The following is a 23010-nucleotide window of genomic DNA, read 5'->3' as shown; positions in this document are numbered from 1 at the left end:
TTCGTTGGAAAGGATTGTTTGGTTGAAGTGGTAATAGGCAGGCCATATTGGTCAAATGTCTGTTGATAGATGGACAAAGCAAGTTCTCGAGTGTTGTATTTACTTATTTATTTAATTATTATATAAATGGCCTAAGCCAATAACAACAGATATATGAAGAAACATATGTACAAGAAACTGAACAAAGATAACATAAAACTATGTAGCAAAGACAAAGGCAATAAAATAATGGTATACAATATATTCATAAACACGATTAACATATAAGGCCTCGAGCTAATCTATGCTAATCAATATTCATTCCACACTATGTTTATGGCGAAGAGTCCACGAAAAGCCGTAAGATCTATCTCGAAGAATTCCAAGTTGTGTGACGAATTGACTAATCAATTCGTCACACAATAAGTTGTCTAAGGATTAGTCTACACATTCTGGACGTTGGGGCATAAAAACAAAAGTTGCTCTTGGAAGATTGGACAAATAGCAGACTTAGATTTCTGGTGACACGGTTGGGAACATGCAACAGAGATGGGACATGGCTGAAAGCATTAAGTATTTTGAAAATGCATAAAAGGTCCATTTCCGTTCTACGTTTCTCCAATGAAGACAGATTGAAAAATTGCTCTATTTCAAATTTTCTCTTTGCAATGCGAGCAACCATGCCACAGTAATAATTTGGTATCTTATAAGTTTTTATCAAGTCCTCTCTCTTCCGTCGTTCTTCCAATGATGTAAGCCTCAATGCTTTTAAATAACCGTAGTGGGGCATCTTTTTGAGTAATTTGTGAATTTTGGTAGCACATATTTGGACTTTTTCCCTCAAAAGCCCGATTGCCCTCAAAAGACTACGACAATATAAAACAAATCTCCAAAGGTGGAGGTACATCTCTGGTGAGAATATATTGTGTGACCCAGGACGACAGTGACCTACTGACATGTCTGCTCATTGGAGAAGGCTGAACTCCTGAGGACCTAATTATGGCATATGACAAGGCGACATTTGTCGCCGCATATTAGAGTGGCAGGTCCAACCGGACACGTTAAATAAGTAAAGTAAGTAAGTAAGTCTTGTCCCATAAATATACTTAAACACCCTGCATACGTCATTCATCGTTTATTTGTTGTAGTGTTCTAAGAATTCGTAAAGAAACATGCGAGATGTTATACTAAAATACTGTTTTTGTGTATGTTTTCAGGACAAGAGATCAAAGCTTGATCCTTCCCTCATAGAGCATACAAGTATGCTCCGTGGTGCTATACCCGCTCTTCCGATACCCCTGGCATGGATCTGTCTCGTATGCAACTTCCTAGTTCCCGGACTTGGTAAGAAAATCTTTATTTACTTACTCTTACTTAGCCTTCCACTTGAGTCCAGTGTTAAACAATGACCTCCCATTTGGACCTCCACAATTTCGTCAGACGCTACCCTTTGCCACCTCGGACCTGCATCCCGCCCGATGTCGGCGAACAATCTAGTCTGGGTATCTCTACTCTTCTGCCACCCTTTCTTGGCCTCCAGTCCATTACTTTTTTCATACATCTGTGGTGTTCATAGTCCAATAGTTCATGATCGATGACACACTTGCTAAATAATTTCATCTGAAATTGTAGTGCAACGACCGATGAAGCAAGTCAGCGTTTTCTATAGAATCCAATACAACAAGTTATAGATTAGATATTTATAGATTCACTCGCCGTAAAACTAACAGGGACACGTATTTAAAATGCTTAAAATCTTAGTTTTTTCATTTTATCATGAAAATTTTGAAAAATCAATAAATACGTGTTTCGTCATTTGCAGAAAGCTATCAATACACGTGCTATTGTCTTATTTTGAAGAGGTTGAGTTATAAAGGGGGTTAATACGAGTTATTTTCATTCTAGGCACAGTTTGTAGCGGTCTTTTTTGCCTGTGTTTTGGCCGACCCAGGTTTGGTGTTTATGACGGAGGTCGTCCGCGTGTTGGTAAGTGAAAATTGAAACACACGATAATAAGAATGAAATAGTTACAAAATTAAATTAAATATTTATACAATATTTGAGTTTGTCCAAATGTTCGTAGACAAAAGACTGAATTTCACCCCCTCGGGAGTCATTAATCAAGTCAAGATGGTCCAAGAAGAAGTTTGAAAATCGGAAAATTGTTTTCAGGCGTTGCCTAGTATGTGAAATAATTCAGTCAGATGAATCTCTTCACAACAATAAAGGTTTCAGCTCTTTAACTTCACTAAAATCAGCAGAAGGAAGAATTAAAGAAATATGGATGTTCAAACATAGGCAAAATGGTGAATGTTACAATGTGTAAAGTGACCACTTAAACCAGCCAATGACAGGTCATAAGCCCTGTAAATGCCTAGACTTCCATATTCCCTTTTTAAAGGTATTTTCCATCCCTGCTGTTATTTGTTAATAAATATTTATATATAAAAACAATTTCAAGAGTGGTGTTGCAGTACAGTGCCCTATAATAATTTGACAAAAACGGGACACAGCTTATGTTAACACCTAATACTTCAAAGAAAAACATTATAAAGTTGTTATGTTTATAGTAACATGTAAGGACCGGGTAGGATTTTTCGGCTGTGGCCAGTTTTAGGAGGTTCTCCGCCTTTGCTCTAGCGACGAGAAAACCACAGGAATCTTGCCAGGAGAAGACGGACTGTAGTTGTCAACATGTAACAATATGATTTTTGTTTGTAGGTGCCTTCGTCATAGATTTCATTGTCGGGATTGGTCAACTGTTCACCGTCCTCTTCTGTCTAGTTGGCTGGGGTTGGTCAATTTGGTGGGCGACTATCATGATCAGAGTTGCGCGTAAGTACTATTTTACTTATATCATATTAGACACATAAAAATTGGTGACCGGTTATTTGACCTAAAAAACCCTGTTTTAAATGTCTGAAATGTCACGAACTAACCATTTTTCTGGAGAGTGTTTAAACTGAATTTTCACTATGGTTTTAATGTCTTTTGATGAAATAAAATCATAAGTAAACGTTTAGTGCACTGTCATATCAGACCTACTCTCTAATATGGGTTTCAGATGTGGAATCCCTATTTTGTTAAGGATATGAACTTGTTGGAAAGAGTCCAAAGACGAGCTACAAAGTTGTCGCAGAGCCTAAAACGGCTAACATATGTGGAGAGGCTGGAAACTCTCGGTCTCACAACGCTGCAGGAACGGCGAGAAAGGGGTGACCCGATAGAGACATACGAGATACTCGACAGTCACTATTGCTGCCCAAATTTGGATCCCATGTTCGAGCTTAAACAAGATGCTCGTCTTCGAGGCCACAGTCTCAGGCTAGAGAAAATGAGATTCAATCTAAATCCGTGGAAACATTTCCTGAGCAATAGGGTTGTTGATGGTTGGAATAAGCTGCCACAAGAGCTGATCTCAATGTGTAGTCTCAATGGGTTCAAAATTGGATTAGATTTGTTTCGGAAAAGTTTAAGTGCGCCAATAGTTAACTTTTGTTAAATCGATTTAAGCATATCAGCTGCTCGCTTAAAATTAATATAATAATAATATAAAATGTATGCTCACACCTTAGAATTAAGAATAGTCCAGAAGGAGCGTAGAATCATATTTGAATACATCGAACTGTGTCCAAAAATCCCCAATTTTGCCCCACTTTCACCGTTCGTGAAGTCACCACGTAATGTTGCCAGATGGGAAAAAATATAATCGTAACACAAATGTAGGGTGAAAAAAAACTAATTTGTTAATTTCTCTAAAATTTTATTGTACGCGCGTAAACATCGATTGACACAACAGAGTAGATAAGTAAAGGGTCATTTCATAAGAGTAATTTATTTAATTAACTTTAAACTTAAAATATAAAACAAATTTTATTTTACATAAAACAGATATTTTTATGTCATGTTAAATAATATTTCATATTTTAAAGATAACGTCAGTCAAATGTCCGCCACGACGTTATTTAATCTGAGGTGCAATTTTCATTAATTCTCTTATTAGATGAGGAAAGTAGGGTAAAAAAATTACTACCCTGACAACACTAACAAAATGTCCATTTTGTTTTCTTTGACCATCTGTCAGATGGAAACATAATTCAATTTTTAAGTAATACATTTGCTACTTACACACGAAATGAGATCCTATTCTGTTTCTTTGAGATCTCAGCAGTATTTCTACACTTTAAAACGACACAACACGGCATATTTGAATTCAAATCGGGAGTTGCGTACTGAGCGACGTCTACAAAGACACTAATGGGTCGAAACGTAAAACTACTTGTTTAAGAGTAGTTTAGTCGCCTTCTGTTTGATGCGCGTATGCGGTTTCTGGACTATTCTGAATTCTATGGCACACATTTTATTATTAAGGTACGTTGGTATTAAGAAATTTGGCTGTCAAAGGAAATCTTAATTGTTTAACTGCTGATCTTTGGCTTTTTTGACTTATGAGTTTGCCGACCACTGTCCTACACTAATAAACAAAGAAATTGACAATATTTCTGTAGGTAAATACTGTTTGTTTACCCAATAAAATAAATAAATGTAACAATGGCGAGCGTTCTATCGTTTGTTTTATGATTTTTCTTTATTTTCCAGGTAAATACAAGAAGTTAAGAAAGGCGCTCCCTGACGCAGAGCAGGCCCAAGCGGCAACAAATAACCACAGAACAAACAATAACACTTAGCTAAGGTTTATGTCAACTGCGACATTAGACTCGTCTCGGCCATTCAGGGGGCTTTGAGCCATCGATTATCTTGCGTTGGCCAATCGGAGCTGGCCGCTGGATTCTTCCCGGCCAATCGCGCAGATCTAAGTTGTCAAATTTTGTGCACCGACCAATGGAAAATGTCCGGAAGTTTTTAAACGTCAATGGCGGTGATTTTTAAACCGATCTAAGAGCTTTGAAAATCAACATTTTGACAACTGAAATACTCAAATTTGTCCAGAGAGCATTATTGCATACTCATTAGGATTATACCGTGTATTTTACTGTTTAAAAATCTATTATTATATGTTATATAATCTTTAATGAAGCCAATCGATACTTTATTTTGTTTTTCATAAACTAATTTGGTAATGACAGTTGTGCCTGTTAAAAATTAGCACCAACAGTAGTGATAAAGAAAATTGTCTGCTCCACAAGATGATGCGTTTGTTTTTACATTAAATGTAATATTTTATTTGATTACAAGCCTTAAAAATGGAATGTCAAGTAGGCGAGAGTGAGCGATTTCGACCACTCCTTTTTTTCGTGTTCAATCGAGGGAATAAAATTGCCAAAGTTCACCACGATGTTTGCGCAGCGTACGGTGAAGATGCCATGAATGATTGGCGAATTTGTTTTAAATTATAGAAGGTGAAAACATTAATAACTAATTTATCGTAAAATAATTAAACAGAATACATTATTCATGAATTTTTTCTAAAATAATAAAAGAGAATAAGTTATTGATTAAAATAATGAAAGAGAATACATTATTGACTAATTTGTTGTAAAATGATGAAGGAGAATACCTTATTGACTAATTTGTTGTAAAATAATGAAAGGGAATACGTTATTGATTATTTTTTGTAAAATAATGAAGGAGAATACACTGTCAACTAATTTGCTGTAAAATAATGAAGAATACATTATTGACTAATTTGTTGTAAAATAATGAAGGAGAATACATTATTGACAATTTTTTGTAAAAGAATGAAGGAGAATACATTATTGACTAATTTGTTGAGAAATAATGAATGAGAATACATAATTGACTAATTTGTTGTGAAATAATGAAAGAGAATACATTATTGACTAATTTGTTGAGAAATAATGAATGAGAATACATTATTGACTAATTTGTTGTGAAATAATGAAAGAGAATAAATTAATGACTAATTTGATGTAAAATAATGAAGGAGAATACATTATTGACTAATTTGTTAGTATTAATATTAGTTGCGTCCGTTTTTTCCAAATAAAGAGGACGAGCGGATAAGACAACAAAAAAATGACAGCAATTAGTCAATAATGTATTCTCCTTCATTATTTACAACAAATTAGTCAACAATTCTTAGCATCTTCACCGTACACTGCGCAATATCGCAAGCAGCTCTCGATTGAACGCGAACAAAAGAAGGTGTCCAAAATGCTCACTTTCGTCTACTTGGCGTTCCACTTTGAAGGCACAAAATCAAATAAAATAATGTATGTAACGTAAATGCAAACTCAATGAATTGTAGAGCAAAAATTCTACATTTGATGCACATTTTTAAAAAACATCAAGGAGTTTTTACAATTATTTCACTTTTGTGATATATGGTTGATTTTTCTATTAAATAAGTTAAGACAGAGAAAATGTAATATTTTAGACACGTGTGGATTTTCAAACCACAACACAATATCCGTCTTGTTAAAAAATTATAAAAAAACTACCAAGTTTGATGGCGTTACATGAGCTGTGATGCTTACATTATATTTTTCATCACAGAATCTCCAAATGGTCGTCTCCAATTACCTCAACCCAAGAAATAACTCCCTCTCTACTGGAATAACTTATCAAACATGGTTGTTTATCTATAATTCAATAGCAGGGAAAAGTAGGGTAATAAAAAATAAAAAAAAAATCAATAACGCAAAATAAAAAAAAGTGAAAAGACCGAGTGTTCAAGATGTTTGAAAATCGGTAGAATTACCATCGAATTCCGTAGATCGGTAGGATAGCTCCCAAAATCGGCAGATCTACCAAAAAATCGATGGAGTTGGCAACGCTGCTTTCGTGGCACCTGAAACGTCAAATAGGAATAGTAAATTATAGTCCTTAAAATATAGCTTGATTAAAATGACAGCTGCCAAACTAATGTGACTAGTGATGGGAAATTACTGATCACTGATCATGTACCGATCAAATCGATTTTATCAGTTTTTTCATGCAAAAATGAAACCCTGTTTCCGGAAATTGATATAAAAACGCAAAAACAAGCCTATTATAGTGTGTTTAAGACAATTATTCACAAAAAATAAGACATTTATACTTTTTTCATGAACAAAATCAAATTAATTATTTTTTATTTGATCAATTTGTCCCATCTCTAACGTTTTTGCAAAATGATGTAACCTTGTAAGAACGTCGTTAATAATTAGGTTTATTTTAGTTTTTTTTTTTAGTTTTAAAGCTGATTTTATGAATATATATGTTGATTTATATGTCAAGCATTGTATTAAAAAACTAAATGAACATGGCAGGTCCCAATGATTTTTCGTGTGTCAATATAAATCACTCCTTAGACGTTACTACAAAGTTATGTCGTCACTTTTGCTGACAACTGTCATTCTACTCAAGCTATATTTTAAGGAAATTAGTAAAAAAGTTGAATATTACGACTAACAAGTTGATTTGGGATAATTAAGAACATTCTCAGTCACATCGTTCTCAATTCCCCAAAAAGCCAAATTAAAACAAAATGGCCAAAACTATAACACGTTTTGACATGCAAGCAAAAAAATAATAAAAGCTCAAAATATGTATAAAGCGTAAGACAATGTTGAATTTAGATAGAAATATAAATCTGAACAAACGCGCTTTCATTGAATTTGGTGAACTACAGAAATTAACAACAAAATGAAATAAAACATACCATAGACAGCGTGCAATACCTTTCCTGTTGTTAGCGTTCTTTTTCACAATAATTGGCGATGGGGGGAAATATAACTTATTGAAGAATACCCAATTACCCGCCGTACCTAGTTACCCTACTTTCCCCTAATAATTATTAATAATAAATAACAATCACACAAGATTATCAAATATATTGAAGTAACCATTTACAAATGTTTCCGACCAGTCAAAATATAGACCAATGAAAATATTTTATATTGTAGGTAACCTTACCCATGTAAAAATAGTGTCAAGTAAAGCTTAGGTTAGGTTATGTAAAAATTATGAAATGTCAAATTAATGCCTTTTAAAATATATTGTATTATTCGTCAATTTAATAACAGTCTTTTAGAAGGAAAATGTATCAACGAGAGATTGTAACATTCACCATTTTAACATTCACCATTCTGCCTATGTTTAAACATCCAAATTTCCCCAACTCTTTAATCTGTGGACTTTTGTGAAATAAAAGAGCTGAAACCTTTATCATGTGGGTGAGATTCATCCCTTTTAAAAAATGTTTTCCCTCTCTGTTGCCGTATATTTAGATAGGAAAAATGTGTCTATTTATTATACGTCATTATTTAAGAGTAAAAAAAACACATAAAAAAATTATTTTGTGGAATTGTATGAAAAAAAATGGAATCATTCCATTTAATGATTTTATTACATTTAACACCTGCTTTTTATTTCCCAATTAATGATTCAAAATGAATGCTCTCATTGTTACCAATTATTATAAATTATATTTTATTGTAATGCTTAAAAATGTAAGAAAAGGATAAATAAAATTTTGACAGGTTAGGTTAATTTTTTTAGGTTAGGTTAGGTTAGTTCATATTGAATAATATCATTAACATTAATGGATAGATTTCATTGATATGAAAACAACTCTTTTACCTTTGAGGACAACTCCAGAAATTCTGTGATCGAAAAATGTGTGTTACCGATAAGTTTAATATATAAAATTTAATATTTATAAAGTATATTATAATGTAAATAGTTTATTTGAATTTATTAAGTCAATACAATGTATCTTTAGTTAAAAAACTTCTTCCATATTATTCATATGAATTAAAATACTTACTTAATAGTAGTGATATTAAAATAAGTTTTACTGCATTTCGCTATTAGTATGCGTATTTTTTTGTCATGATATGAAATAATGGTTTAAATATGTTAAAATGGCGAGATTTTATTTACAACAGCAAAATGTTTTTTTCTTTTCCACATCTGTTCCTACGTGAAGCATGCGAAAGTACTTCCTCCGCATAGCTGAAACCATTTAAAAAAGAATGTGGGTCTTCCTATACATAGGTTTCGCTCATAAAAAAGCAATGTTTTTTTGTTAATAAATGAGTTTAATTGAATTCAACTCTAGTACTTTCACTGTGAATCTGGCAAATTATGCATAGGGCTTTTGTCGAGTATTCTCTCATGACCATGTTGCAAACACAAATGATACCAAAATCTGCATTTACTTGTATCCAGGGGTGTAGTCGGGCCGGAGCGCACCGGAGCGGCGCTTCGAATCTTTTTATCTGAGCGGAGCGGCGCTCCGGCTCCGCCCAGGAACAAATATTACGTTTCAAAAAATATCTTCTTAAGTCTCTTCAAACAATTCGAAATAAAAACAAACATATTCATTGCCGATGACCGGCAAAAGGTTAAACATGTGTCATTGCACATTGTACATGTTACCACCCCATCAATTCAAAAAACAGGAATGGAAGAATTTGAGCTAGGTACTACCTAATTTTATGATTTTTTTGAAAGATTTCTGCCAGAGATAAAAGATTGGAGTTTGTAATGCTTTTAAGTGTTTATGTTTTATTGACCTACCAATTATGTAAAAAACTGTTGAAAGTACCGACTTTTTCTAGTAACATTTTTTTCTGCATGACATCCTATTTTCAGTACACGTTTTAACAAAACACAGATTTCCTGTTTAGTTGTGGTCCCGTGGCTAGTGTCTCGGACTCACGGACCAAAGGTCCGTGGTTCGAATCCCACTCTACCCCAACTTGATTCCATTTTCTAATAGTGAGTTATTTACAACTCGTTGAAAATGGCCCTCAAAATTAAATATTTGGGTAAATCATAAGAACGCAAATATTTCTTTTTTTTTTAAAAAAAAAAAAAAAAAAACAATTAGTATTTTGAAAACTTTCATACTGCCTGGTCGTACAAAGGTCTCTTCGCGTTTAAGAGTGACTTAATTTTTAAATTGTTATCTTTGCATAATAATCGATCGTGATTTTTTAGTAATATACATACCTATATTTAAAAAAAAAAATGTTTCCAAACAATCAGCGTACGCTTTGATTTTTATTTTTATTATTTATTTTGACGGCTTACGCCTTTGACAAAGTATAAAATAATATTAAAAAACAATTATAATGAAACGAAACACCTGTACACAGTATAGAAAATATAGATACATTGAATAAAATCATCAGAAAATAATGAAATAATAAAGAAAAATTAAATAAGAAATTATAACATGGGTATGCAGCAAATTAAAAATAAATAAAGGGTTTAAATGTAAAAAGTATTGAAGTAACAGAGGCGATGTATCATAGCATAAACAGTAAAACAAGTATAACACTTAATACATTTTTATAATTTAGAAAAGAAGTGATTAAAAAGCAATGATTTTAATTTGTAAAAAGTTAAATGAAATAAATCTAAGTTTCCATGTTTGTTTTCTAACATGTGGAGCCGTGGAATGGGGGAGTATTTAGCATAGTTTGAACAATGCAAATCAACAGCAAAAGAAGTATTTTGTCTTGTCTCATGCTGCCTCACATAAAAATTTACATTTTAAAAGTTTGGGACTGTCAAGAACATTATTGAATAACTTGAAAAGCAGCACTGAATCTGAAATTTCCCTTCTATCACTAATACATATTAATTTTAACTGCTTCATTGAACATGAAATTCATGCATCTTAAGAACTTGCGTTGGACCTTCTCCACACTGTTTATTTGGGTAACAGAATGAGGAGACCAAACTGAGGACCCATATTATTCTAACAAGCTACTTACTAGGGTCATGCATAATATTTTTAATGCATCAACAGACTTAAACTCTCGCGTTGTTTTGATAACAAAGCCTAGGTATCTATTAGTGATTTTTTTGCAAATCAGAGTGGATTTAGACAATTTTAGTTACTAACAGGGTTGTATTTGTTTTGATATTTTTTAATACCTCTAATATGTCAAACATAAAATGAGTGAACAGCGTAAACAACAAACTTTTTTTTTTTCTTCTAAGAAATGCAAAGTTAAAGAGCAAAACATAAACAGTTAAAATAAATCCATTCGTAATAACTGTGATGGGACCAGATCCAGGCTATTAATTGAACACGTTTCAAATTGAATGTGTGAAAAAGCCCTGAATACTGTGCGAAAAAGACAACTGATTTTCGGACTGATATGACATTTTCTTTTTTGACTTTGCCGCATTCCAAAAATTAATGAATCTAGAGTTTTTTTTTAAAAAGTGTATCAGAAGTAAATTTTCTATATCAATAAGAGATACATCCACCATTTGTCGAATGAGGATAGGGCATTGCTGTACGAGGACTCACCTTGCGAGAATTGGTGTCTTTGACTCCCCCATTTGCGATTGTCACTTTGAAAAAGATCTCTACCACTTATTCTTTATTTGCCCAATAAATGACCAAATGCCAACCTTTTTCAAGACTTTGGCCCCACTAATTTCTCTTCCTACAAATATTCAACTCATCTTAGCGAGCAGGAATCCATTTAAATACAACCTTTTGCTTAAATTTTAAAAAAATAACGGAATCGATTTGTAGTGCTCGACAAGTCCAGCCCAGGGCCTGTTGTTGGATCGGTGACACGGTGACAGTAGCATGAGTATGGGTGGAGGGTTGATCGTTCGGTGGAGGGATTCTCCTTTTTAGTTTTGAAACGAGAATGGAGAGAACTTTCTCGGAACTGTTAGACCTAATTAGCTATGTTTATGTTGCTTGCAGACCCGACGGTTGGACCTGGTTGCGTACTGTGAACCGGTTTGTTTATAAAATGATTCAACATGACATTGGCTAAAGCATACAATTTATAATGCAAAGCCATTTTATTTTTAAAAAATTAAAAAAAACTTTTGGGTTTTGTAAAAAATAGTTATCATGTTTGTAAACCGTATGTCTGAAGACGGCAGATGAAACTTGGAGCTTTAAAGGGATGGTCCTAGCTCCTAGAATAAACTATTTATCCAAAAAACCTAACCATCGGGACATGCCAATGCCGAATATCTTTAGTGTGGAAAAAAAAACATTGCTGTAAGGCTCTAATCCATCAAGAGAACATGGAAATACGTTTGTAGGAATAAAAATCAAAACATGTTCCCTCTTAAGTGCTGTGCCCAAGCAGATAATGAACTATTCGCTATCTGCCTGGGCGGAGACAACATCAGCTTGAAAATATAAAATGCAAGCATCTACCACTATGTTCTAGAACCAATTCATGCATTCTAATTATTTATTATGTAATTTTAAGTAAATAAAATAATATAAAATTTTGAAATGGTGCTTATTTGTTTATAAATATTAAAATTGATTGTCTAATTTTGTAGCCATTCCATTCTTATTTTAAATTATGCATATCATTTTTAATAAATGTATTTGTAAAATGGAGAAGAGTTACTATTGTTAATTTAAAATAAAATTGCACTATAAAACAATATTTTATACTTTTACCGCTCTCATATTTATTTTTATTTTAATTATTTTAATTTTTCCGGCTGTTAAGATGCACAGTGAGTTTTTCTGGGTTATCAAACCGTGTCATGAAGTTTAAAATCGCCAGACTCTGTCCAATCAACTCATTGGAAGGTTCGAGAATTTTACCAAGAGCTGAGAATGCGGCTAGAAATAGCAAGCGACGAATTTAAATGTATGAAGAGTGTCTGGAGATTGAATATTAATTCAGTGAAAACAAAATTCCGCCTACATAACGCCTGCATAACTCCATATTCTTCTTTAAGTATGCAAATTGTGGCACCTCACTCGGGCCCGAAAACAGGAAAATACTGAGTTTTGAGAATTGGTGTTTCAAAAGAATCTTTGGTATGAACTGGGCCATATACTTTACTGAGGGTTCCATGCTTGCCTACTTTACAAGGAATCTGATTATCGACTTCCTCAACCTCCACAGATGACAGTAGTTCATTTTAGAACTACGGGTGCAAACCTGACTTTGGAGGATGTACGGAGATGGCTGCTGACAGCAATGCCTGGAGACTCTTTGTGGATACCATATGCTCCAATTAAAGAGTGGACACAAAATAATTCTTAATACAATCATAGTCAAAGTACCGCGTTTATTTCTTTATTCTTTACAAAGTCAAACCAGCGGAAACCCAAAATTATTTTTAGGCACCTATTCTCGAACACGGAAGTTTGCCGCTTGGGCCCAAGAGGTACTAAGATTCGCATCCGAAACAAATATACATTTTTGCAATACGAGTAAAGACCTCTTATTTTTAAAACAAAATAAATTTGTAGCTACAGTTAAAATCTGTCATGTTGTAAAATACCTTTAAATTTATATGTAATTAAAATAAATATGACGCAAAAAAACTACAAAATACTACATATGAAAACATAATTTATTATTGTTGTAATATTTTTTTGTCATTTTTGTATTTTTACTTCACACTTATGCTGAATATTTGATGTGATAGGCAGATATATTTTACAATAAATAAGCTCCATTTTTTATATCAAAAGTGCTCTTGTAGTGAATAAATACTGTCTTCTTATATTTAAACTTTATTGTCCAAAAATGAACGATTTCAATAAAGAATATAAAAATTAAACACTCTTATTTATTTATTTAGGAACAACAACAAATTGCTAGAAACAATTGCACAGAGACATTATATAGCTCGCCCTTTACCTAATAGCGTGATTTTTAAAGGATCTGAGCATGGAGGGGGAGATTTAGCAAAATAAGAACACTCATCCTCCACATAATAAGTATCTAGGCTTTTTAAAGACCTGGACTTGGAGAGCGAGAATTATTTTACAGGATCCGTCTTAAAGATTTACACAGATTGCAGTGATGTCAGAAGCTAACATGGCACTGACCCCTATTTTTTAGAATAAGAATAGAAACATAACTATTATTACTGTATACTTTTTAGTAGCTATTGAAGCGTTTACATCATATTGGTGTCAGCTTCAAATAACATGTAGGTATCCTATCAGCATGATGGTTTTATATTTCTGTGCATGGTGAAGGTGTGGGAGTTGCATGTTGGTATAATTAGTGTCCTGACATAACCGATAGACATAGAAATTTGGTAAATGGTTATATATAAATTGAACACATATTGGGGTGGCGATTATAATTTTGCGTGAGTATTATTTGACTGAATCGTTGATCTGTGTTAAATTTTGCGGGGAAATAAAAGGTGCGTTTGCGCGATGATGGCAGATGTGGAAAAGAACCGTTTGCAGCCAAACAAACAACAGCAGTCAACAACCTTAGCTACCCATGGCCATAGAGACGAGGAGAATAACAAACATTGAAAGTTGTGAAATCACAAGATGGGTAGGATAGGTGGACCTTTATCCACTGGCGGTCCATCCAGCCACAAATCACTCAATCCCACCAACCACTCGCGCAACCTCATATTAATATGTCAATGCTACCAAAAATGCTTAGTAGCATAAAAATCGAACTTTGAACTATGTTTTGAGAGTAAGTGCTTCAGGAGAATATTAGACATACGATGGTTTGGTTTCATGACTAACATTGAAGTCCAAGAACAGATGCAGCCTCCTTCAGGTGGACCTGACTTGGATACGTGCCGTGTATGCTTCAGAATAGCCCAAACACAAGCTGCTTCTTTTTTACACTAGCTGGTTTCCGCGGTCCTGGAAGACCATCAATCTAAGCATGGCAAAGACACTTAAAATCCTTTACTGTACATTAGTGCGAAGCAACTTAGAATATGCATCACAAATATGAAATCCTATGTACAATGTGCAGATATCACGCATTGAAAATATTTTTAAAAAATCGTAAAGTTCATGTGTTTCCGGTTAAGTTTAAATCCGACCAGTATATTAATTTATGTAAAAAACATCACCTATTGCCCCTGCAAAAACGTCGGGAAATAACTGATATAATTTATTTACTTAAAATTGCCTCTGGTTCAATCGACTGTCCTAAACTACTATGCAAACTTTCTATCAATGTTCCTTCCAAAGTTTTAAGAAATAACCCTCTTCTCCACATACCTCACGTTTCATCTAATTATAGGCAAAATTCATATTTATAACGAACTTTTAATAATTTTAATGTAATAAATCAATCATTTAACATAGATTTATTTGCAAATAATTGCAAGTTTGCTTTCGAAATAATTCGTACTATTTTTTCTTTTCTTTTGAATTTACATTTAATTACTGTTCATTTTATGTTTGAGAATCTTTTTTAACTTACTGTGATGCTACTTGTGAAAACCTGTAATTGGCTTATTTGTTATTTGTTTTGTAATATATATAAGATAATTTTAGCTGTTGGTTATTCAAATAAATAAAAATAAAATACAAATTATTCGATGGAACTAGACGCGGGATCGACGTGGGAGAAGGCGAAAGTGCTGGTTAGAGATAAAATCTTTTGAAGGCGTCTGGTGATTTTCTTCATGCTTCACCAAGAAGCGGATGTGGAAGAAGAAAGAAGAAGTAAAAATAACTTGCTATTAACTCAGTATCAAGGTAAAGCAAGGTTCGAACCTCGGATCTTTGCATCACACAAGCTACAAAACCACAACCAATGAAAACAATATTTAAACAGAACAAGATTTTAAGAAAATTATTTTCAAAATTATGACTGTATTTTGTTAAAATGTATAAAAAGTAAGGAAATCACACAAATTTGCCGTTTCAAAATGCCATGTGTTTTTCAAAATTCATTTACTAAAAATAAAAAAATGTGTAGTGTTAAACTACGTAACTGAAATAATTAGAATTAGATATATTCAAAATACTGATGGAAAATTTTATTTAATAGCGTTTTTCACTAAAATACTTTATTCTTAGACTGAAGAATCGGAAGTGAAAGACTCAACGCCTTGCTTTTATGTAAAAAAAATATTTGCAAACTCAGTGTAGGTACTAGATATACAATGCAATGCTTTATTCAAGTCCAGTGCTTATAAGAGTTACCAATAGTCAAATTGTTCTGCTTTTTGAAGAAAAGTTCTAAATGAATCAACAACGTTCTATTGTAATTTTAAAAAGAGGTCATTTAGAGGTAAAAAACATTTTTAATTTCAGTACTTACTCGTTGTTCTGCCTTTAAACAAAAAAGAAGAAGCTGATAAATAAATTTATTTATATTGCAACACTTTTTTAAACTGTCAAAAATTTTCAAGTAGTGATGTATAACCAATTCATGAAATTAATCGAATAGTAGTTTATAGTTGATAAATTAATTATTTCTTATTTCAAAGAACAAATAGGCTAAATAAGTACTGATGCAATATATTTTTGAATTATCGTAGGACATTAAAATTTCTTGTAAAATGTGAGTTTTTATTCTTTCACCATTGTTCGTAGTGCAATAAATAGAATAGATTAAAAAAATAATTGGAATATCGAATAATTTAATTATCCAGAATATATATACACAACTCTATCAAAACAGAAATTTAAATCTTTATCTATGCATGCACTACGAAAATATTCTTCATCTTCATTATTTTCATTTCGATTTGCCGCGCTTGTCATTTTTGTATTTCTGATATTTTATTTAGTTCAATCCCGTCTGCCGGGCGCCGGTGTTATTTCTCTCAAAAAGTCTGCGTAAATAATACATTTTAATTGTTCCATATTGTAATTATGAACACAGCGAGGTATCTATCGGTCAAGTTGAGGAAACTTAACCTAAGTTTAAACAGGACATTAGCGAGTGAACAATTTTTAAGAAAATTAGGCGACGCTTACAAGCCGGCCATCGTCGAGTGTGGAAAGTACGAGAACTGGGAAAAGGAAGGCCGGTTCGCCGCGAAAAATGGCGATAAGGAACGTTTTAGTTTGGTTTTGCCGCCGCCAAATGTCACCGGGTCTCTTCACCTGGGTCACGCTTTGACGACGACCTTGCAGGACGTGCTTTCGAGATGGATGAGGATGCGCGGATTTCGAGTTACCTGGGTGCCAGGAACCGACCACGCCGGCATCGCGACGCAAGTCGTCGTAGAAAAATATCTGCTTAAAAGAGGAACCGACCGCCGCGCGCTCGGCAGAGAAAATTTTGAAAAGGCGGTCTGGGACTGGAAAGAAAAACATGGCGGGCGGATTCTAAAACAGTTGAAGACGTTGGGCGCCAGCTTAGATTGGTCGCGGGAAGTCTTCACAATGGACGAAAAACAATCTAACGCGGTGAATTACGCGTTTATAAAACTTTTCAACGAAGGATTAATATACAGATCGAATACTCTAGTCAATTGGTGTTGCGAATTGCAGTCTACGATATCGGATATCGAGGTCGACATTTTGAACATCGCCGGGCCGACCGACGTGAAGCTTCCCTCGTATCCGAAGCCGATCAAGTTCGGGCTGCTCGCGGAATTCGCGTACAAGTTAAAAGATGGCGGTGAAATTATTGTGGCCACCACGCGTCCGGAAACCATGTTAGGGGACGTTGCGATAGCCGTCCACCCGGCGGACGAGAAATTTTCGCGTCACGTCGGGCGCCTCGCGGAGCATCCGTTTTTAAAAAAGACGCTCCCGATCATCGCGGATTCGAGTGTAGACAGAGAATTCGGAACGGGAGCCGTTAAAATAACTCCGGCGCACGATAAAAATGACTGTGAAGTAGCGAAAAGACACAAGCTAAACAGTGTATCTGTGATAAGTGAATCGGGGCGTATCGAGAGTGGTTTTGGTGCGTTTTCCAACATGAAAAGATACGACGCGAGGGAATCCATCTTGGACGCGCTCGACGCGAAAGGTTTACTGAGGAATATTCGTCCTCACTCCATGACGCTGCCGGTCTGCAGCAGAAGCGGGGATGTCGTCGAGTTGTTGCCCCGGGCACAGTGGTTTGTGAACTGCAATGAAATGGCCCGGATCGCTCTGGAATGCGTCCGGACGGGAGAGCTGAAGATCGTTCCGGAAGGATTCGAAAGCAAGTGGAACAGGTGGCTCGAGGAGGAGAGGGATTGGTGCATTTCGCGGCAGCTATGGTGGGGGCACAGGATCCCGGCTTACAGATGCTACAAACATAATGAACCAGGTATTTTTTAAAGTTTATTTTATAAATTTATTGCATAAAATTAGTATACATATTTAATAACAGGGAGTCTATATTTACTTATTCATATTTTTCTCTTAGAAACTACAATTAATTATAAAAATAATGTGAACTGTGTTTACCCGTGCCGAGGACACTTAACAATATATTTATTACATTTGAGAATAAACAAAGAAGACTAACTCAATAAACAGAGATAATTAACAAAATATTTACAGTTTTAAAAACTAGGTAAATATATATGTACATCTATATTATATATATTACAAAACACAATGAAAATAACAAAACCTAACATAAGCTGTACACTTGTGGAGCAGTTAATTCAATATTGGTTTGGGTGAATGAGACAATCCATTTTACTTCTACCTAGCTCCACTATCCATTTTTTTTATAGCCTTTTAAAACATTTTCTCGTTACTAATTGTTTTAATAGATAGTGGAAGTAGGTTATAAATTTTAATTGAATAATACTCAAAATACCTTTGTCCGAAAGTGGTATTAGTTTGTATTTGTTTACGTCGTCTTTGTGTTATAAAACGAATGAATCGAAAATGAAAACGAAATGTTCTCTGTTTATGAAAGTCTCCATCTAACATGGCTCAGCCTGTTCTAAGATGGAGATTTTTTATCTTTTAGAGCATAAATAGTTCTATACTAATATAACTACAGCAACAAAAAAAAACTAAAACTACTTAATTATAAATGCCTAGCTAATTAAATGTAAAAAATTTAAAATCGTTATTATAAGAATATAAAATATATATTTGGACCCCTGTATTTAGTATTAGTAGCCTTCCATGTCATGTACAAGGCTAAGGTACTCGGAAAAAATCGTTTTTGTTTGTCCTGGAAATGGGATGTTCGATCACTGATTTTGGTTTATCACCTTTATGAGTCCAATCACCATTGTTGCAAAGTTTAAGAACAGTGCGTGATAACTAGTTTTAACAACAGTGTGGATATCTGTTAAGAATATTCCCTCTTTCCTGCATTCAAGTGTTTCCCAAGGTGGGGCGTATGCCCAACCGTGGGAAACACTGCTCTAACGGATAAAATATTTATAGATTTATACAATAAGGATATTGGAATATTGTATCGCTGACGGTACAATTTTTTCTTCAATTAATAATTTTATCATTGAATTTTGTAAGTTTTGAACTTTCAACTTAAAATTTAAAATCTAAAAAGGTAATTCCTTAGTTTCTGAGAAACTTAAAAAAACTGTTTTTTTTTCAATGTCTGAACTTCAGAATATTCAGTCTTTTGCTTGAGGTAACGCTGCGTTACATCACCGCGTGTGAACGATTTTTTTAGCACGGCCTTTTAAGAGTTAAAGGACCCCATAGCTTTGAAATGGTGTGGTCAGCGTAGTAAACAGATAGGACATATCTGAGAATTTGACACGCTTTCCAAGGGCGAAATTCGGCTGTTTACATCGCAATATGCCTCTACCGACCACAATACTAACCGGCTCGGAGGGATTAAAGAATATGGAGCTTTGAATGTTTTGTTTTCAGTTTTCAAGTTTTTAAAGTACAGCAGCACTTCCTTTAAACTATAAGAAAATTATCATGAAAGCCAAATAATAATAACTACCTCAAGACAAGATCTAGTCTATTTTCGCTATGGTTTTGAATCTAGAAAGATTACACCAAAAGTCCGGATCCTATCTTGAGTTTACAATGCGACAAAATCGGGACATTGGTACATTCACTCTAATGTATGGGAACGAAGTATGGAATTGGACAAATGAAGATGAAAGTAGGTTGAATGCTGTCGAAATGCGATCCCTCAGGCGAATGTGTGGTGAAACGATGTATGATAGCCGCACAAATGTCGAGATCCGTGAAGTGTGTAAGGCTGAGACATGCATTATTGACAGAATCAAGAAAGGGGTGCTGCGTTGGTTTGGACATGTAGAGCGAATGGACAGCGAAAGAACGGCTAAAAGAATCTACGATGTGAATGTTGATGGATGCAGAAAACGAGGAAGACTGAGAAAGACATGGCACGATCAAGCCCGACAAATACTTAAAGATGGACATGTCGAGAGTAGGAATAATCGGCGTGCGTGCATGAGAAGATGTATGAATGTAGAGGAAGCGAGATCTTTATTCAAAGATAGAGTAATATGGCGTTCTATCCTCTCTGCCCCCACGAAGAAACGGCGTGATGATTTGTTCGTTTGGTACATTCAAGATACAGTTTGTGCTGTTATTGCTTTAAATTTTAATCTTTTTATTTTTATTTTCAGATAAATTTATTTGGATCGCTGCAGAAGGAAGAGACGCAGCCTCGTGCGAAGCCGCATCGAAATTATCCTGCGATAAATCGGAGATGACTCTAGAACAGGATACAGATGTTCTCGACACTTGGTTCTCATCGGCACTCTACCCCTTCTCGTCTTTCGGCTGGCCGAACGACTCCAGAGACTTGGAGAAATTCTATCCCCTAGATGTTATGGTCACCGGACATGACATACTTTGTATCTGGGTGTGCAGAATGGTGATGCTGGGCACCAAATTAACAGGACGACTGCCTTTTTCCAAGGTGCTTCTTCACGGAGTCATTTCTGACTCGTCCGGAGCCAAAATGTCCAAGAGCAAAGGTAACGTGATCGACCCGGAGGATGTAATCAAAGGAATAACCCTACGGGAGTTGAATGATAAGGCTAAAACGTCTTACGAGAAGGGTATTCTGTCATTGGACGAGTTAAACATAACCGTAGAACGACAAAAGAAACAGTTTCCTGACGGTATACCCGTGTGCGGTGCCGACGCTCTAAGATTCTCTCTCTGCAGCAAGAACGTCAAAAATCACTACATACAATTCGACGTCGAAGAATGTCACTCCGACGCTCTGTTCTGCAACAAAATTTGGCAGTGCGTCAAGTATTTCCGGCACGCGTTCGACGCCTGCGAAGAATTCTGCCTTGCCACAAAAGTCGCGGAATTATCGACCGTCGATCGCTGGTTACTCAGCAGAATGAGTCACTTGGTAAACAACGTCGATAGAAGCTTGATTGAATTCAATTTTCACCACGCCACGTCGGCCATCAAAAATTTTCTGTATGGCGAAGTGTGCGATTTTTACATTGAATGCACAAAGGACGCGCTGAAGACGCAAAACAACGTCAAATTGGCGGCACACTGTCACACTTTTGCAGCGTGTCTCAACACTTCTTTACGATGCCTCGCCCCTTTCATGCCGTACCTCACCGAAGAACTGATTCCGGCCCTCCCCTTGAATAGAAATTGCGTGTTTGAGTACGCGGACTCATACGATGACTTGATTTTCCCCAAATATAAATGGTTCGAACATTTAAGAAATGAAGAACTTGAAAAGGTCATGGAGTCTACGATTAATATCATTTCAACTATAAGACAAATGAGAGCCACTTATAATATCACCTATAAAATGAAACCAAATGTTTTAATTGAATGTAAAAATGACTATATTAAGAGAGTTATCGAAGAGAATGAAGACTTGATTCGGATACTTGCAAAAATTGACGGAATTAGTATGGAAAATGTTTCAAATCCTACGGAGCTGTGGAGTTTCGCCGACAGAAATAACTGCAAAGTTTTCCTAGGCGTTTCCGGCGAGTTCTCAAACGCCGGAAAGGATAAGTTGCTCAAGAAGAAGGACCGGCTGTTCAAGAGTCTGGAGAAGCTGCAGGCCGTCACCGTCACGGAAAGTTACAAGACCAACGCCACGCCGGAAGTTCAACGGTCGCACGCCAACAAGATGCGGGCGCTCAGAGAAGACATAGACAAACTAAGACACCTGGAAAAGAACCGATAAACTCTTGTATGTAAGTCATGTGTAATATTTAACAGTATTTTTAGTGTGTCCAAATGTTCGTCGACAAGTTCTGGATTTTATGTTTTAATTTATTTTCAACTGATGAGTGATTGGGCGTAGACGTGGCTAAATTTAATACTTGCACAATAAAAATATTTTGCAGATTTATAAAGTGCCATTTTTGAGGAAAATCACCTCAGGGGCACTGTACAATTTCTTTTTTGCTAAAGCTAACGCTACATATTATTTTTTAATTTTTATTTTTTTATTATTAATAAAACATATAATTCAAAAATTACATATTATACTCCCAGGAGTTATTAGAAACTCATTTGGGACCGTACATAAGAAAAAACATTTTTATGACAATACATAATATCATACAAATTAATACATCCGAAATAAAAAGAAAACATTATTGTATAAGAAACATAAAACACCATCTTATATAAACTACATTCATAATTATCAATATCAAAAAGATTTAAGAAATATTTTTTAATTGCGATACTTTTGGAATTTTTATTCAGTTTTTCGTGTCTTAGCTCATCAGGCAGTTTATTATATTCGGAATGGCCAATATTTTCCAAGGACCTACTGCCAAACTTTGTTGAGCGAAACTTAGACACATGAAGATTCCTTGAATAAAGCGTATTGTAATTATGAATATTATGACCAAATGTGTATTTTAAATTTGAGTGAGCAGAAAAGTTGATGATATTTAAAATAGTATTGGTTATGTCATGCAGTATATTATATTTTCTGATTTAAGAATCTATTGAGCCACGTGTCATTTATTAATGCGCCATGATATTCTACTGCCATTTTTATCTGAAGCAATGCTTTAAACTTAATCATATCTTTTATTATATAAATAAAACACGAGTGATACTTTAATCCACAAATTTGGAATATCCAGTGACCGGTTTCATCACTTTCGCGACATCTTCGAGACTGGTGTCTTTTTTAAAAAGTTAAATGTATTTATACAGAACAGAGGTAAGGATACATAATTCAAAGTTATATGTAAGTAAATTAAATAATTATAATTTATAAAACCACACTCACACGAAGGATGGGACACCAAAAATAAAATAAAATACTTAAACTCATTAAAATAGCATTATATCAATTCATTAGTTAACCCAAAGAAAATTTGTTGATAATGATCCTTAAGATAAAAATAACTTTATTTAATTTACTTACATATAACTTTGAATTATCTATCCTTACCTCTGTTCTGTATAAATACATTTAACTCTTTAATAAAGATACCAGTCTC

At 34.5% G+C, this 23010-nt stretch overlaps 1 protein-coding gene across 1 annotated transcript; it reads left to right on the top strand.

Moving 5' to 3' along the window:
- The first annotated feature begins 16354 nt into the window (after window positions 1–16354).
- Window positions 16355–21961, top strand: LOC148274200 (valine--tRNA ligase-like). Its single transcript, XM_088237456.1, has 2 exons — window positions 16355–17903; window positions 20179–21961. The coding sequence occupies exons 1-2, from the start codon at window positions 16508–16510 to the stop codon at window positions 21726–21728; spliced, it is 2946 nt and encodes a 981-aa protein (XP_088093582.1). The 5' UTR covers window positions 16355–16507; the 3' UTR covers window positions 21729–21961.
- Window positions 21962–23010: the final 1049 nt, after the last annotated feature.

Source organism: Micrasema longulum, unplaced genomic scaffold (genome assembly GCF_059751315.1).
Source record: "Micrasema longulum isolate JH-2025_06_02 unplaced genomic scaffold, ASM5975131v1 h1tg001724l, whole genome shotgun sequence".
In the NCBI taxonomy this organism is placed as follows: Eukaryota; Metazoa; Arthropoda; class Insecta; order Trichoptera; family Brachycentridae; genus Micrasema; species Micrasema longulum.
The sequence above is the reverse complement of the archived record's forward strand: the minus strand, read 5'-3'. Positions and strand labels throughout refer to the sequence as shown.

Coding starts and splice junctions, on each gene's coding strand:
- LOC148274200 (XM_088237456.1), top strand. CDS start 16,508: ATGAACACAGCGAGGTATCTATCGGTCAAGTTGAGGAAACTTAACCTA. Junction 17,904..20,178: donor CTACAAACATAATGAACCAG/GTATTTTTTAAA, acceptor TTTTATTTTCAG/ATAAATTTATTTGGATCGCT.